This window comes from Papio anubis, chromosome 2 (assembly GCF_008728515.1).
Source record: "Papio anubis isolate 15944 chromosome 2, Panubis1.0, whole genome shotgun sequence".
In the NCBI taxonomy this organism is placed as follows: Eukaryota; Metazoa; Chordata; class Mammalia; order Primates; family Cercopithecidae; genus Papio; species Papio anubis.
Window position 1 is genome coordinate 80373162 of NC_044977.1, and position 18867 is coordinate 80392028.

Here is an 18867-nt window from a genome sequence, read left to right on the forward strand (position 1 = left end):
AAAGTTGCCTTATCTATAATTTATTTAATGTTCATAATAACCTCATAAGGTTATTATTATTATTTTATCATTTTCTATGTGGTAAATTGAAGTTAAATACCTTGCTGTTCTGGTAAGGAATAGGGCTAGGATTCAAACATCCACATGTATTTAGAATCTGTGCTCATTTTGTTTGTTAGTCTTTTGAGAAAGGGTCTCACTTTGTTGCCCAGGTTGGAGTACAGTGGTATAATCATGGCTCACTGCAGCCTTGACCTCACTGGGCTGAGGTGATCCTCTTACCACAGACTCCCAAGTAGTTAGGACTACGGCGTGCACCACCACACCAGGCTAATTTTTGTGTTTTTTTGTAGAGGCAGTGTTTCGCCATGTTGCCCAGGCTGGTCTAAAGTGATCTGCCTGCCTTGGCCGCCCAAAGTGCTGGGATTACAGGCATGAGCCACTGCTCCCCACCTAGAATCCATGTTCTTAATATCTGTGCTAAAATGCCTCTCCAGACATTGTTAATTGCCCATGCTGCTCTTTTCCACTGAGTTTAAATATGGCCTTGGACTCCTCAACAAGAGCTACTGCTACTTGATCAGAGAGGCATTTGGGATGAAAACTGTTTGCCCATCAATACCTAATTTTTCTTCCCAGTCAAGTATTACGCAGTGAATTCTTCCCAGGCAGATCATGGGGTTGCTGTAGACACATGGGAGTTCACATCAAGTAAGCCTGAAAGCATGGGGAAAAAATGGTTGAACTATATCTCGTAAGTAACTTTTCATTCTCCTTTGAACTTTAATCAGTGGAACTGGTATTGTCCAGCTGCTTTGTTTTATTTTCCTTTTATCTTTTACAAGGGCAGTTAGAACACGCTTCCTACAAAATGCCGTTGAGCAAACTTATAATGTTGCCATATTGCTGGTCCCAGACTTTCACCCTTGGGGACATTCTCCTATTTCTCCATTAATGGGAGATGCTTTTGAGGATCAGTTCGAGGGATCTTTGTTCCAAGTTAGAGCATATAAATCCAGTTTAGTTTCCTGCACCAAATCAGTTCATCTTATATTCTTCTTGGTTGGAAAGAGCCATGTACAGCAGTCTGAAACCTGAAAGCTGAAGGGAGATGCATTTCCCTCTAATTCCTGCCATCTTGCTCTTTATTGAACTACTGGTAGATGGGGCCTGGGATGCAACACCAGTTGACACCTTGAAGCTGGGATTGGTTCTCTGCACTACTAATGAATAGGCCAGAGAAATAATTTGCTATATTTCCCTTTGGATGTCCTATAAGCATCAAATAAAATAAATGGACCAATGCTAAGCTTTAGTCAGGTAAAATGTTAGGTTCAAATGTGATGGCATAAACATAATAATAATATTCACTGACCAACACAACGGACTACATAATTATGAGTTTTATAGATATAGTTGTAAAACATAGTGTGTTTAAATGACTGTGTCTGTGAGGAATTCAGCTTTTTAAATATGGCACTTAAAATTCTAATTTAAAATAAGTTTAAATATTTCCTATCTTTTTTGTGTAAGGTGTGAAAACGCTTTTTAGGGATCAGTGTTTTCAAGCTGCCCAAATATGACCAAAGGGCATCTTCTTTGATTTGCTGTTGGGTAATATTTTTACGATTGATGAGTGGGTGGTTCATTTTGAACCAAGTCTTCACTTTGGTCTGGGTTTCATCTTTAGTGATTTCCCACCCCCACCTAAATTATATTTTTATGACATAGGGCATTAATTAAGGTTGTTTTTCCTTTAAAAAGTGATTAAACACATCCCCTACCATTGGTAATACCCTGATTCCATATAGCTCCACAGCACTCTCTGAGGAATACTTCTGTGTAATCTTGTTTTTTGTGTTCTGGCTTAATTTTCCAGCCCTTAACTCTGCCTAAATATATTCTACCCCCTAACCTCTTTAACACTAAGGCTTAGGAAAGTGATCACTTTAAATTTACAGTTGTTAAATAGATTGTTAATGACCTAAAGAACCTATCAATCTTGCTGACCGTCATTATATTTTAAAAAGCAGACGGCTAATCACCAAATGCTTTGTTGATGGTTATTTTCATCACACTGACTGCCCTCCTTGGCATGGAAAGCCATTAGGCAGGAGAGATAGGAGACAAGCCATTGTGGCAAAGTGGTGCTGATGCTGGGAATTGGACTCCAGAGGGCAATTTGTCAGTTTGCTTAGGAGGTTCAAAGCTCGCTTTGTTGCGCTCAAACTTTACTGCCTGTTTGACCAGCTATGTCCCTCCTGATGATGTAAAAATCTGCTAGTTTCTCTCTTTCATTGTTGTTCAGCTTGTATGATATAGGGTCACTATTTAGACAGAGTCTCTAGGTAAGTCAAGGATCCCAGAAGGTATGGACTTGGCTAAATTGAGTTAGAGATGGACTGTGATTTTACATCAAATCATTGTCAAATGGCATCTGTAGCTTTTAAGTTTACTTTCATCGTTTTCTTTTTAGTGTGGAGACAATGCAGTTTCATTATGCCTGCTTTCTAACATCTCTTTAAATTCAGCAGTCCCCTAAAAGGCAGCTCTTCAGGAAAATCTAAACAGGAATCTCAGGGTGCAGGTGGATTCCTTGCTCCCCAGAGTCTTCGCTGAAAGGATCCTGTTAATGGATCATTCCTCATGGTCATGTAAAATGATTTTACTTACAAGACATTCAGGAATATCCAATTTTTAAGAACCCATATGTTTCATAAGGCAAGGGCACACCTAGCCCTATGTGAATGCCCACTGTAGAGATGACTCCTATGTATGCCTGCTGCTGGGAGACACAAAGGCCCACGCCAAACCTGCTGTCAGCAAGGTTCAGAATGTAGGCACAGTGGCTTCCTGGTGTGAATAAATTGTATAAGGTTTGCTTTCTCCGTCATGGAGCTCTTAAATTTTTATCCTATTGGTTTATCTATGATGTCGGGGGCATGGCTGGCTTAGAGAGGCCATGCCCTGCACATTTGCAGCCTCAGTGCTTCTCAGGTTGCTGACCCATCTGTCCTCTTCTACTCAGCAATGGAAATCCTTCTCATTGAGGCCACGCTTAGCAGCCTGTGTCTTTACCAATCTTCCTTTGCCCTTCATGCAGAGTAAACCACTCCCTTTTCCATATCATGCTTTTCCTGGTTTGTAGTTAGTTGTCCATGGTAGCCTCCTTGAAGGAAGAGGCCATGCCTTACTCATATTTTGTCTCCTTGGTTTCTGATATTTTGCCTGCCAGAGTTGGCACCTGACCCCAGCTGGACAACTGGAAGGATTGATCGACTATTTTTAAACCACAGCTTTTCAGGTCTTAGGAAAGTGTGTAAGTCCTTGGAGGGGCTGGAACATATCCCACCAATTTGGGAACCTACCCTTGAAGAGTACATAACCCTTATTCTGACCTTACGTTGCACAAATGCTGAGTGCATGCTTGTGTAATTAAATCAAAATTGTTAGCAGCCACCTAATGCAGGGTGCTGATTAACTTAGGGCCATCTCTTCTCGAAGTGTGTGCTCTGTGTTCTTCAGAATGATAACAGATTATGAGAGCCAGTGTTGGAGAGAGAAATGAAGGAAATTCTATGGCAAGTAACGTTGAAAAATGCTCAGCTAAGCAAAATTAAATACTGTTCTTCATCAAAGAACTTCTTTGACCTTAGCATTGTCCGTGAAACTTCCAGAAGGGAGATAATAAGCAGCATTTCCAAAGTACTTTGAACTATGATATTTTTATTATAATTTCTCTCTCTCTTTTGGTAATAGTGTTTCAAAGATCATACTTGGGAAATGCTGATTTAAGACTGCTAAGATGCATAAGCTGGTTTGGCTGATTTCAGAGTAATAAAAGGCAATAGTTAAGTGGGTTCCCATTTTGCATATGAGTTAACATAAGCATTTTGCCTTAGGAATGTAACAGATGAACTTCAGAACTTCCCCAACAGGAAATGAACCGAGGCAGCACAGAGTGTTCAGGAACCCTAAACCCAGCCTTTCCTGGAAGCCCTCAGTGAGGCAGGAACCAGAAGTTTCATGGGCAGCCTTTTCTATTCCAGTGTTTGGCCCTCGAGGCAACTGAAAAAGAGTCCCAGATTGATGCTCAGGCCATATTTATGGCCATTCCAACATGAGGAATGTGGAAAATGGAGAACCAGCTATGGACACCACCAAGAACTCAGATCTAATTCCCACCATGGAGTCCCCACAGGACAATAATCTGCTTAGACCAGTTGAGGCCTTCAGAACCCTGCAGGCTTTATCCTCTCAACGAAGTTAATCTCGTACTTGGAAATAATGAAATTACTGATAGATCAGGCTGGGATCTCTGCTAGTTAATATTATCCCATCTCTCTATCCTGTGACAGTGCTGTCAACTTGTTGTAATGTGATATTTTGAGCACCATTTAGATATTATTTTTTAATAACATCTTCATTGAAGGCCTAAAGCTTTGCCTAAGATTCTAAGGAAAGTTTTCATATGAAAGAGAGGGATAATGTTAAACAGACACTAATAAGCCCTCTGAAGAAAATTCATTACAATATCATTAGCAAAAGAAAAGAAGGAAGAAAAAACAACATACTTTTCCAGCCAATGTATGTTCTCTCATTAGGATTTTACATTTTTTACTGTACTGTTGCTGCAGATTATTCTTAGTTATGTATGTGCTTATGAACCTATGAAGAATTAGTGTCTTCTTAATGAGCACCAAAGACTGTATGTATTAAAAATTCTTTAACCTTACGTAAAAAAGAAACCATTTATTAGCAATTATGTCTTAGGATTAAAAAGTATTGTTTTTTAAAGCATTCCAAGCACGTTGTAGTGTCTTCTCCTACTTGAGCTTTCAGGATCTCTTTGAGGGATCCTCCTCTCTGTTATGAGGAGGGTAAGTTTTCCTCAAGAATGCAAATCACTTGGCCATGGTTGCCCAGTGAGTCAGAGACCATGCTAAGGGTCTCACCTTCATGGTGTAATTTGAGGGTATGGGGAGGCTTCACTTATCTGATAATAGTTTTCCTAATGGCCTGTGGTACATGTGCTAGAATTATGATTAGAGATTCATGACTTGTCCTTTTAGGAATCCAGTTAAGAAGGCACATTTGGGAGAGGTGGCCCCTGTTATCACCAGAACCTTTGAAACAATTGGGACTGGATGGATATCAGACAGTATGCATCAGAAAGGCTGGACTGCCTCTTGATGCCTGGTGTCTAGTCCCATTTTGATTGGCCAATGTCCAAGCATTGTTGAATATCTTTGAATATCATCCCAGGTAGTAGGGAAAAATTACTGAGAATAGGATGGTGCTCTGGTTTGAATGTGTTTCCAAAGTTTGCATGTTAGAAACTTAATCCCCAGAACAACAGTATTGAGAGATGGGACCTTGAAGAGGTGATTAGGTTATGAGGGCCCTACTGTCACCAATGAATTGATGTTATCATGGGAGTAGGTTTCTTGTAAACAGTAGCTCAGCCCTTCTCACCCTCTCTTCTGGCTATGTGATGCCTTTCACCTTGTTATGACATAGCAAGAAGGCCCTTGCTGGATGCGGCTTACCCCTTGATCTGGGACTTCCCAGCCTCCAGAACCATGAGCTAAATACTTTCTGTTTATTATAAATCTTCCAGTCTCGGGTATTCTGTTAAAGCAGCAAAAGCAGACTAAGACAGAGGAGAAACACAAAGCCAAACTCTGAGTCTTTCTAAAGGTCACGTTGGACAAGCCGTGTCACTGATGGTGTGGAGACTAGGACCCAGGCATATCCCAGTGATATTTACCTAGATCCCTCAAGGAAAATCAATAAATATGGACCATTTCCTTTCTGATATAGAGCTAATGTTTAAAAGAGAAGGGTCTTGATTTTTTCCCATATATTTCACTGTACAGTGAATAGAATATATACCAGTAAATAATATATGGTCCTTATTATAATGTTGGAAATAAAATGAATATGATTGTGATTATTGTATCATTCGCTGCATCATTGCTTTGCCTTCAATTTGGGCCTTTTAGCTGTTGTCAGTTAAAAGTCTACAAGGAATTTGTCTAGTTTCAGTTTCACATGCAATGTAGATATACTTTTCTCCTTATTAAAACAAAGTTTAGAGTATTTTTTAAAAGACGGTTCTCTCTAAATGTTATGTATGACTACTTTTAAAATTATGGATCATAGTTAACATAGAATACAGAGCCACTTGGCCAAGTTAGGTGAGTATAGTGAATGTTCAAGCCTGAATTTGTATGAGACAAATTCAGGTATGAATTTAAGAGACAACTTGTTAAAGAAAGCATACTTCTTACTTTCTTCTTTCAGATTGCTCTGATGGCAACAGAGTCCTTGAAATCCTCGGGGAACAAATTGGGGATAAAAGTTAGAAAGTACACCCGGCTTATTTTCCAAGCTCTGAGCAGACCTAAGAAGAAAGACTGAATTTAATCAAAAAAGATTTTATTGATGAAGGTATCACTCCTTCAGGCTAAACTTTGGCCCCTGCATGCTAATAAAACCCTCTCATTTCCCAGAAGTAGCCTTCTGCATAAAATCCAGGGAGAGTCCATGGACAGGAATACATCTTGGAGAAAGGGAATTGAAGACAATCAATCAGAAGTTGGCAAGGTCTCCCGCTGTCCCTTGCTGAGTTAGAAGGCACTTGCCTCTCTCTGGGCTGACTGATTTTTAATTCTTGGGCAGTCACCTGAATGCCTTTGGATTCTGGAGAGAGTGTAGGATGTGCCACTGGATGCAACTGCTTCTCTCAGCTCATGCTGGCTGAGCTCTGGGCATTTGCACCCTGGTATTTTACTTCTGTGTTATCTGCGCATGTGGTACTTTTACTGCGCAGATATGAAGATGAGCAATCTGGAGCCTCAAGTTTTTATGACTGCTAATTAGTACCCTGTTTGTGCCCTTTTAATCTGTTATTATAATAGGATGGCATGACATGCAGTTTTTTCTTGGCTCTCTGACTGCTGCAGCCAGGGGGGGCTGTATTTGCACTTTCTCATTACCTGTGTGCTTAAAGAATATTAATAAAGATGAGTTTAAAAGGGCAATGTTCTGAAACTTTCTAGTCCTCACCACGAATGTGAAATTTAGTTCCTGTTCTTCCCCAGGCTATGAAAGAAAGCTTTTGCCCCAAAGATGATGCTCAGACTCCAGTGAACAGAGGTGGGCCACGGGAAAGATTCCACGACTACTATTCTTTCTCTGGTTCGTTTTTAATCTGAGATAGGCAGAGATGGGGGATCTGTGAGGCTATGTCACTTGGTGAAGTCAACAGTGAATTAGACTGAAGTTCAAATTCTGGATCTTTGGCTTATTATCTAGGAATCCCTGCACAATTGCTTTTCTTTCTATATTGTTACTTTACCCCTTCCAAGCCTCCTTTCTCCATGCACACTTAGCCAATTTACTGACTGTTAGGTACTCACTTCTCTGAGCTCCACAGGAATGCAAATTCCATGAGGTCAGGGGTCACATTTGTCCAGGTAGCCCCACAGCACCATTTCTGACAAATAGTTGGTTCTCAATAAATGAATGTCTAGTAGACAAAAAAGACTTAATTTCTTGTCCTGTAAACAAGTATCGAAAAACCGTCTCACTGAACTGCGGGAATAATCAACTAGTAACTGCTATGGTTTGGATGTTTGCACCCTCCTAACCTTATGTTGAAATTTCATCCCCAATATTGGAAGTGGGGCCTCATGGGAAGTGTTTGGGTGATGAGGGAAGATCCATCATGAATAGATTAATGACCTCTCTGTTGGTGAGTTACTCCCTACTCTGTTAGTTCCCATGAGAGCTGGTTGTTAAAAAGAGTGTGGTGCCTCTTCCCTTCTCTCCTGCTTCCTCACTCCCTATGTGATCTCTACACACACAGTCCCCCTTCACCTTGCCATGAGTGGAAGCAGCCTGAGGCCCTCACCAGAAACCACGGCCAGTACCAGGCTTGTTGTACAGCCTGCAGAACTATGAGCCGGATAAACCTTGTTTTCTTGTTGAATTACTCATCCTCAGGTATTTCTTTATGGCAACAATTAAACTGAGACAGTAACATAATACCTGTACAGTGTCTGGTAAACAGCTGGTCCTCATTCAGTGGGAGTGAAGTTTGTTCTTTCCTCTGACTATAGGAGCTGGGATGCTCAGGTGAAATGTGGCCTCAGGCTCACCTGGGAATGAGCGAGCGAAGTTAGGAGAGGTAAGAATGAACACTGCCTTTTTCCACACTGTCACATATGGTAGGAATGTGGAGGTCCTTGCTTCTGTCACTCTCTTCATTTGGTAGAAAGTGTTCTGTAACCATAGAGCCACAGGAAGCCACTGTGATGCTATGATATTCAGAGGTCCAGAAGGCTGCCTTCGATTCTCCATATCAGAGCTTGCTCAATGGAATGGTGTTCCCCAAATGTGTCTTTTGCCTTGATCCATAACCCTCCTATCCTTTCAAGGGATTGCCTACCATCGGCTTCTCTTAGGGTCAGAGTTCTGAACATTTCAAGAAAAACTAGCAAATGTGCTCTTGGTTGAGGCCTGCCTCCCTGCTAGTTTTACTCACCCTGAGTATGTGTGAGTTCGTATAAGTCACTATGGGGAACCTGCACGTGCTTGCAATTCCCAGCATAAAGCTGATTTCTTCTGGAAAATGAAAGCAGCGCTCATGTCCTTTATACATGCCTTGAGGCTTACATGGAAGGAAGTCAAAGGAAAAAACCCACCTGTTGGTGACACCCCAGGCACATGTATTTCAGGGACTGAAAAAAAGCAGCATTCAAAGTAGCAAAGCTTTGCAAGGATGATGCAGTTAGGATGTGAAGCTGGCTCTTGAAAAGTGGATGATCAAACAGAGCACTGTACTCTACTAAACTGAAATCCAATAGGTTGCCGTTGCTGGTGTTCTCATTCCATCATGAATTCTCAGAATAGCTTGGAACAAATCAAATCAGAGACATCAATCGTTAAAAAACAAAAAAGCATCAGGTAGCATGCACTTTCTAGAAGCCCTATAGGGCTGTTTCTGAGGGCATTTTTGTTCCTGCGGTCACTGTATCCTTCAAACTGTCTTCAGTGGAGAGGACACGTGGCAGCCCCCTGTGCTCAATGCTACTTCCTGTTTCTCCAGCAGTATTTTCAGTGTCTGAAGATGAGGTTGAACCATGATGAAGCTGTGGTCTCCAGTGGCTGAGCCCAGTGCTAGTCCTGTTTCCTCTTCTGAACATATATAGCAAATGTACTTTGTGTACTTCCAAACCATCCTAATAGCGAACTGATGAGCTTTCTTTCGTGACATCAGGGTGATAATAAAAGGAAGGATTTGAAAATATCTTTATTTGAACACATTTTTAAAAATTAGCAAATCTGTTTTGGCACTCCATTTTTGTTTTGCTTTGTTTTAGTGAATTTTTCTTATTTCTGAAATGTAAAACCACAGGAATAGTTGACTTAAGGTCATTTTTGTTCTTGAAATTAAATGTTACAGTTATAGACTATTTGGATACAATCAAATATTGAAGAGAACCTTTTAACATTATTGAGACATACAGAGTGCATATTGTCCCAAGGATTTCACATTAGTGACCTTTCGGTTTAATACTATCCTGCTATATAGCCTGTAACTACTTCTCAGCAGCTCACTGGCAACTGACAAGGTGTTGACTTCTCCCATTCTATCCTGCCTGCTAAAAGTGGATTTTCTTACTGTCCCATAGCATGACTCCCCTGCCTACCCTCAAAATACGAGAAAGAGCTTTCAGATATGTCACCATCTGGTAGCCTTGCTTTTGGGGAAGCAGCTGGTACAGCGTGGCATTATAGCCAAATAAGTAACTTTAGAGATAGGAAATGGTTTTACAGAACTTTAACAATGACACAATAAACGTCTTAGCCTCTAGTTTCCAACCGTAATAAAGTTGTCCCTAGAAGAGTTGAGTGGTCACTTTTTACTAAGATACACAATAAAGTATATCTTTATCGTGTCAATATCTAGTGGTGTGCTGGTAAATATTAACAACTAGTTTTTGTGTATGCATGTGTGTGTATATAGAAAAACATATCCACATACCCTCATACATCTGACTGTTTATTATAAATTTTCCTGATTTAAAATGTACACCACACAATTTGTGAGTAATCATAAAATATATACCAATCTTTATCGCCAATTTGATTCTTACAGAATGCTTTTGTTAATGTTTGTTGAATTCCTATAATCACAGTCAACTTACGATTGTGATTCAGCCATGATTTGAAAATTCAGATGAGGAATAAATGCTTAGTTACTACCCAATTAAGCAAAGTTGCTCATGTCACTGACAAACAGGTGTGCTTGAGACATGAATATTGGTTGACATTTTTGTTTACATAAACGAGACAAAAGTGAAACCTAAGAATATATGTCAAAACTTTACTCATTTGTCAATCATATGAGTGACTTTTTTTTACCAAATCAGATAATGAATATAGAATACTAAAGGGTGTTTTCTTAATTTTTTATGCTATTCACCATGTAACAGCTATTGACACAATATGCTTTTAAGTTTTGTCTGCATAATCAGTATTTTCCTCCATCACTTTCTTAAATCTAGATAGCCAAGAAAACAGTTAATCTGTAGTGTTTCCAGTTTCCAGTTCATATAAATACTCTCCATGGCTGAATTGAAACTACAAACCTGATATCACTGCACAGACTTGGAAAGAGACGTGCAGTAGCACACTACTAAGAGTATTTCCACCACAAGATACAATAGATGTTGATATGGTTTGGTTGTGTCCCCACCCAAATCTCATCTTGAATGGTAGTTCCCATAATTCGCACGTGTTGTGGGACAGATGCCGTAAGAGATAATTGAATCAGGGGGGCAGTTTCCCCTGTGCCATTCTGGTCGTAGTGAACAAGTCTCCTGAAATCTGATGGTTTTATAAAGGGAAAACCCTTGCACTTGGTTCTCTTTCCCTCTTGCCTGCCACCATGTAAAACATGCCTTTTGCCTTCTGCTATGATTGTGAGGCCTTCACAGCCACGTGGAACTATAAGTCCATTAAATCTCTTTTTCTTTTTAAATTACCCAGTCTCGGGTATGTCTTTATCAGCAGCATGAAAACAGACTAATACAGATGTATATAACCTAAGAGCATAGATAATAGTAAAATGTATTAGGAATTACTGAGTTTTGAATATTTTCTTACCTTTGTTTTTAATATTTATTACTTGCAAGTTACAGAATTTAATTTTTAATGGCTTTTTAAGCTACCAGCTTACAAAACTTCTGAAAATTATACAAACAGCTTTTGTGAGCTGGTACAAACCAGCTCTCACACATCACTGCTTATATCCTCCTTATATGGGTCCTAAAATACGCAGGAGACCCAGAAAATTTGGAAAGAATAGAAGTTTGCTGACCTAGTAAGAACACTGCCAAGAAAATAATTTCCACTGAACATTCTATCATTTTCCTCCTCGAACAGCATAGTCATGGCCAAAGTCATTTTAGCTTTGCTTTTTATCAGCTTAAGAAACTCTAGATCAGCCTTAGGCTTATGTGTTCAACACTAAGGAACATGCAATGTTTCTTCAGTGACAAAGGCAAAACAAAGGCTAATATAGGAAAGCAGGACCAATGGACCAAGGTGTCAGGTGTCATATGTTTTTGGGAGCGGCACCATTTGCCAGGGTATCTGTCTTCTTCCGCATAGTGTACTTCACTTTTCTACATGTTCCTCCTACGAATGTGAAGTTACTTGAAGCTCTTAATCCCTCTGCACCTCCACCTACTTTCCTTGAGAGACTTCTCCTTAAAACATTTGCTTTGTAGGGATGTGAAAGTTAGCTCCTTGATTGGGATAATGTAATTAAAGGGAAACTTGATTTCCTTGCCAAGTCTGGATTTCTCTACCGAGTACCACCTCAGGGATTTCTTAAAACTCGATTACAGTCTGCTCTGCTTGTTAGTGAAAACAAGGTGCTATAACGATCTCTCTTCCTGATGACCTGTTTTCTGTGTGTAAGTATTGTTAATATTTTTTTCCTTAATCCACCTAACTGAAGATGTGAGGATGTTTCAATAGTATGATTCCTGAAATTTATTTCGTAAATGATATTAACTTTATACTTCAAATGTGTTAAAGTGTGAATATGCTTTAAATGTTTTGTCTTTCATATCTAAATGTATTTTAAGACTTTTTCCATTTTGCATTTCCTACCAGCAATGTTTTTTATACTGAATGCAGGCATTTCAAAGGACTCCTACTTTGAGCATGTCTGTCCCCGAAAGTATGCAATGTTAATTTGAACAGTAAGCAGGCTAAACACCTCATATTTAAAAATTGGTTGAAAATGAGAAAAGGTACTATTTTCGTGAAAAAGAAAGTAAGAAATAAAAAGTTCTTCATGTGAATAATTCCAAAGCACCTCGTGGTAAATTTTTTTCTTCTGTCCTATATTGCTATTATTTAGTCACAGAAAGCTTGCCTCATCTAATTTATCGGAGAGAAAACTGTCACATTATTGTCTACCAGAAATGATATGGGGACAGGTTTATCTTATTTCAATATGCATTTAATTAATGAGTTACACCATATATTAATCAAAGCAAATATATTTAGATTGTAACCAGACCAAAATCTGTAAACTCTAATATTCTATCCTAATGTTTTTACCTTCTACTCATATTAAACTTAATTGTAGTTTTTATTTGTCTGAAGAAAAAATGGTTATTTGCAAAGCAAGTGAGGGTAATTTGAAGTCTTCATAGAGCCAGATTTTTACACTGGAGGGAGTGGTTGATAGATTTGTTTTGGGAGGTTCTTCAACATGTGGAAATGGTATGTGAACATTTACGTGTATGTGCATTTTCCTCAGCGTTGTATTAGAATCTAACAGGGGGCTTGTGATGCTCTAAAGTTTGAAAATGACTGCCTTTTAGGAATAATGAAGCCCACTTTCCACACTAAAATGATTTTTAGTAATGAGCTATTGCCCATACCCCCTTCCTTTGTGTCTCTTAAAAGACATTTTTATTCACAAATTCTAATCAGTCAAAGGGTAAATAATCAAATATGTTTTAAAAAGATTCAAATACTTGGCCAGTGTAGCAGAAATCATACATATGGTCATCAGCTTGTAATGGGTTGGAGCCTGGCCCCTCTAGAAGCAGGTATCTATAGCCAGGTTGTCTTACTATCATTTTGTCCCTGCTGTGTGGCCTACTGGAAGGATTCAGTTTCATGATTAGGGGGTAGATGAAAAAAGAATTGTTGAGACGTGGCACCAAATGTACAGTGTCATTGCCCATAACATATGTTTATACATCAAACATGTTTGTTGCTTTTAGGGAATGCATCCATTAATCTATTTTTTTATTTCACTTTTAAGTGCTGTTGAGATGTCAAAGGAACAACAGCACTGCTATTCCAAGTGCCCTCAAATTGGAAGTGATTGTATTTATTGGCATTGCTCAAAGAGACTTAAAGACCAGTACCCATTCATTCTGTGGAGTCTGAGAATATGGAATTAGAAGGAACACAATATTGTTTTGGCTAATGGTAAAATAAAAACCTGGAATGATGAAGGTGACTCATTGATCTAACATCTATAATCATGAATTAATTCACTTTATGTCTGAATTACCTCTGTTCTCGCTCTTATAAAAACAGCAGCTAATTGATGGATTACTATATGCCTGATACTATCTCAGGCTCTTTACATTGATAAAGTGATTTAGTCTTCAAAATGCTGTCATTTATAGGCATTGCTATTCTCCCTGTTTTACAGATGAGGGACCTGAGGCACATAGAAATTGAGTGCTTGTACAGTGGGATACAGCTACTTAGTGGTGGCACTAAGATTCAAAGCTAGTCAGTCCTGTATCCCAGAGTCCAGGATCGGGACTGTGCTTAGTCCCTACTATAGCAGAGAAGGTGCTAGAATCCTGGAAATTACAGTGGTCCAGACAGACATGGTTCTTTCCGCTATCAGTGAAGCTGATAGAGACCAAAGGGGCAGTAGTTGAGGCTACTTCAAAACAGAAAGGCAAGGCAGGTTCCTTGGGGGAGATTTAAGCTGGATGAAGGGAAGGAGCCAGGGAAGAGAGAGATCCCTGGGAGAGAGACAAGAGCAGGCACAAGGCCTTGGGGAAGGAAGGAGCTTGGAGTATTCTACAGACAGCAGAAGCGGGAATGGCCAAAGACAAACGAGCAGAGGGGAGAGGCAGGAGACCAACTGTGGCTATGCGAGACCTTCTTAACCTCAAAACCTAAAGGGATGTCATTATGAGGCAGCTTCTTGGCAATTTGATGCCATGCTTCTTTGTCCCTGTGATCTGATGCCATGATCTTCTTGCAGAAGTTTTCTATCTTGTGTTCTGTCTTTGATTACCTCTTATTTCCACATGAACTTCTCCTTCTCTTCTCTCCTGGTTCCTTTGGATGTGGCACTTGGCCACATTGCTAAGGGGAAAAAAATTATTTCATTGGTTAAACCATTGAATTAAAGGCTCAGAAATAAGTGGTCAAAAGAGTCTTAAAGAACATAAAAGTGCTGGAGGAGAGTCCATTAAACCAATAACTGAGCCAGAGTCTTCATTTGTGTTATATGAGGAACCCTCCACTATTTAGCTGTTTGTGGACCCAGCAATTGCTATGATTATCCCATTATTGCCAGTGTCCAATATAATGTTTGTATCCAGACTATGTTATTAACTTTATTTTTCATTTATTCGAACCTACATAATGTTAGGTCATTTGTGTTTTGTTTGGCGCGGTGTGGGTTTTTTTCAAAGCAGTCCAATTTTGTCATAACATGCATCACATAGTTAAGATTTCATATCTTTGCTTCATCTACCCCATTATGGAAAATGGCAGTTGATTAGGGTTTTCTTTAGATCATTATCAATTGTTTTCTACCTTGCAGATAGTGCTGTTAGGACACATCTATCATACCCCAGAGATCCTATATAGCTCATTATTTCTAAGTGATTTATTACCTTTACTGTGGAAATGTAGTTAGTGAACGCTGGGGAAGCAGGGGCTGTATTGAGAAATATCAATGTATCCTCATGTTCTGGCTTGCAGTGACAGTCAGAGATCCATCTCACTGACAGTTACCTTGTTAACATTTTGATCAGATGGCAAATTTGTCATTTTTCATGATAACAAGTATAAGTTTGCACAAGAACCATAGATAGATGAGAAAGATGAAACAGCCCTCTCTTAGTTTTTCTGTGTGATGTAATCAGTAATCTCTGGGAGAAGTGAAATAATTACTGTGTGAGAAGCTCATCCACTGGAAAATGTGTTTGTTGTAGAAAGCTCAGATTTTTCTTCATTTGGATGGAATGTACCCTTTTTTCTTTCTTTCTTTTTTTATTTTTTTCCTTTGCTGACAGTTTGATTAACACACCATGCCTATGCGAAATAGACAGAACAAAAGGGTTTACAGTCAGAATGCTTGGGTTTAATCACAGTATAAGATGTAAACAAGGTGAGTGAAAAATAATAGCATGCAGAATTGTTAGGAACAGTGAATTAGCTGCCATGGGGATGGGGTTTGGGTATTTCCTCCTTCTACATTTTAAACTTGCTCTCAAACGCTTTCTCGTTAGCATCAATATCGAGTAACGTATGTTCTTCTCTAAACGCTTGTCAATAACTATGAGGTGGCCCATCTGGAGGCCTCACTCTTGTGTGATCACACAGTTCATAATGTCTTTGTATTGTTTTTCTTGCACTTTCTCTTTGGCTGTGTTCCTCGTGCTGTGAAATCTTTAAACTCAGAGCACTTGTGAAAGCTCCAAGCTCTATCAGGTGCTTAGGGGGTGAGCGTATTGGAGGAAGAATTCCCCTTTGGGGTCAGCGTTTCTTTCCAATGCTTGAGAGTCAGAAATGGGCTTCTGCCTGCCTCTGAAAATAATAGTTCTCAGTGCAGCGGACAGCTGTCAGTTAGAGCCCATAACAACCGGTGACAAACCCATATTATTGAAACTCAGGTAAGACTGGAGTAAGTACATCCACAAAGACACTTGAGGCAGGAAGATGGAGCTCTGGATGTCAAATATGAATTTCTCTTCTGAACTGTCATATGACTCACACACACACGTGCCTGGAAGTTCAAAGTATAGATGGTTTTTAAATGCTTCTGTCAGGTAACCATGGCCTTGGGAAAAATTATATTATGTTTTCATATTTGCAGTGAGATGCAACCACAGAGGGGGAAATATGCCAAGTACAATCAATCATTCCTTTTATTATACTAGTTTTTAAAGGGCAGGAAGCGCTCGTGGCTGCATTTATATGAGGCAGATTTTTTCTAATAATGGTACAACTATTAAGGTAAAATATAACTAGTTATTTCTTATTAATTTGGCCTATATGCATTTATTTCAGTGAAGAGTTGAAAGTAAGCAGTTAAGGTGAGAACCATGTTTTTGACCATCCTACTAAATCTTTTAACACTTTGTCCAGGTCTGAGCGAGAGCTGTTGCATTTTCTTTCTCATCTGACTCACCATTCATGGTTATCCAACTCATTTGAGGGAAGGGAAAGACTTTCTTTCCATTTGTCTGAATATACCAATTTGAATTCATCATTTTGATGGCTAGTATTCTTATAGGAAATATATGGAGAGATAAAAGAAATCACATAGGAATCTCATTTTCTTGGCAGGAGATCCTGTGATATAGCCAGTATTATCTGAATCCCTCTAAAATCTTCATCTTTTTACTTTTTGTTTTGGTATCTGATGATCATAGCCCAAGCCTCCACTCTACATGTCTGAACACGGTCAATGTCTTAAATGACCTCCTCTCCACTCATATTTCCAAAGAACTGTAGGGCTTGTTTACTACATGTCCCACAAGTCTGTCCCTCCTGTCACTTGTCACTTTATGCTATGGATCACTGCTCTGGGCCTTCCTGCTTGTTGTCTCTTGCTGTTTGCAACCATATCTTCATGTCGTGGAGGTTCTTCCACGACCACTTTATCCCTCTACGGTCATCAGCACCCACTCAATTTTCCAAAGGCCCTGTCAACTCTACACAGTCATTTATGACAAACAATTTTTAATGGCTTTAGGAAAAACCTGAAAGAATTACAATTCTGAATCAGTTAAGTAGAATGATTTTGGCAGCACATTATAGAAATTGTGATTCAAAAAGTTCCAACAGTAAGGAGTTAAGGTAGGATAGTTCCACCTTTGAGATAATGAATGGTTACATCAGTCGCATAAATGTCATACTCAAGAATATAATATCTTCCCTTCTTTCTACTCTTTGATTTCCCTGCATTGGCTTCTGGCTCAAGGTTAGCACCCTTCATGGTCACAAAATGACTACGGCCGTATAGCCATCCCATCCAGACCCATTAACAGTTGGAAAAGAATGATTCCCATTTCTTCTTATGTGTCTCCTTTGATGGACAAAGAACTGTTTCACAGATGTCTCCCTTGCTAGCTGAACATGTCAATGACCAGAATTGTATCATCTTCCTGTTCCTATCAATGGCTTAGACCAATTGGGTCAAGGGTAAGATTAGCTTCCCAAGAAGAAGTTGAGCAAATGAAAAGGGTAGCTACCTCTCAAAATTGGAGTTACATTAGTGAGGTAAGAAGGGGGAACAGAGAGTGGGTAGACAACCAGTAGTGTCTGCTGCTAACACAGGAAAATAAAGCTTAAAGCTGGATTTTACATGTTACTGCTCTTTCTCCTTAGTGGGAGGAGGTGTTCTCTACTAGTCATTTTGACCTTTTCCTCTGTTACCATGTAGCAGGGGCTTATCTCCCACCAAAGGTATGAGTCCCCTCCACCTCTTCTCTCTTGAAGACTGTTTTGTGCCCTAAGTTGACCGACAATGGAATATTGGTTTCTTTTGAGGGAAGTGCCATCCCCATCCCAACTCTCACAGCAGTGGGGGGCTGCTGCTCCAACACTCTCTCCCTGCCCCAGTGGCCCCAGAAGTCAAATACTTCTCCATAATTCCAGATTATTCTAGTTTAAATAATGTAGCTTATCAGACACCAAAAATCCATACTAGAAGATTTTAAGCCTCATGCAATTCTCATTGACATTTAGGAAAAACTAATCTTTTTAAAGATCATAGCTCCCTATTCAGATACCTAATTAATGAATATATATTTATATATATTTTTCTGCATATATACATATGTATATATTTGTGGTAAGATACACATAACATAAAATTTACTATTTTAACCATTTTCAAGAGTACAGTTCAGTGGCACTAAGTAAAGGCATATGAAACTATAATTACATCTACCAGGGTTCCCCCCCAATAGACCTATGTATATTTGAGTGATGATTCTTTTTTGGTTTCTGTTTCTCTATACTGGAATAAAGAATCTCTGAAACTTGTAATCTATAAAATTCTTGAACTAAAAGCATTAAAAAAAAAAAAAAAAACAGAAGAGTTGTTTCTGATCCTGAGGGCATATGTGCTTGGGAGAAACTCTGACATCTTAAGAAATGATGTGACTCACGGCTGACACATGGCTGGCATATGAATCCATATGAATATGATCCCTGCAAGATATGTGAATCCATGTGACAGGCCCTCTTTCCATAATAGAACACTTCCAAAATGGCTCCCCGTCTCCTGTTAAACCATTGTTATCTCCCTGAAATATTAAGTTAACCCATGAATAATGGCCTCTAGAATACATTTTTTATTAAGATGAAAGGTGAAATTTCCTTTGCTAAAAACTATAAAATTTTCATTTGCTAAAATTATTTTTAGAAACTTGTAAGCGAAGATATAGATGCTCCTGATATCACAAAAATATAAAGAGTTACCTAAAACTTCCCTCTCGCTTCACAGGAGGGATTAACAAATCACAGAACATTTTCCCTATTTCCTGAACAAAGATT

The 18867-nt window shown here is 39.2% G+C and overlaps 1 protein-coding gene across 21 annotated transcripts in view; it reads left to right on the plus strand.

Moving 5' to 3' along the window:
* FHIT (fragile histidine triad diadenosine triphosphatase) overlaps positions 1 to 18867 on the plus strand; it is a 1487995-nt gene that overhangs the window by 1344088 nt on the left and 125040 nt on the right. For 2 of the 21 annotated variants that reach the window (XM_017954304.3, XM_017954310.3), the window contains one exon: positions 8127 to 8194. The exons of the other annotated variants lie outside the window; for them this stretch is intronic. In XM_017954304.3, the coding sequence (XP_017809793.1) occupies positions 8127 to 8175 (49 nt within the window). In that variant the 3' untranslated portion in view covers positions 8176 to 8194. The remainder of the gene's footprint in view (positions 1 to 8126; positions 8195 to 18867) is intronic. 21 annotated transcript variants of the gene reach the window in all.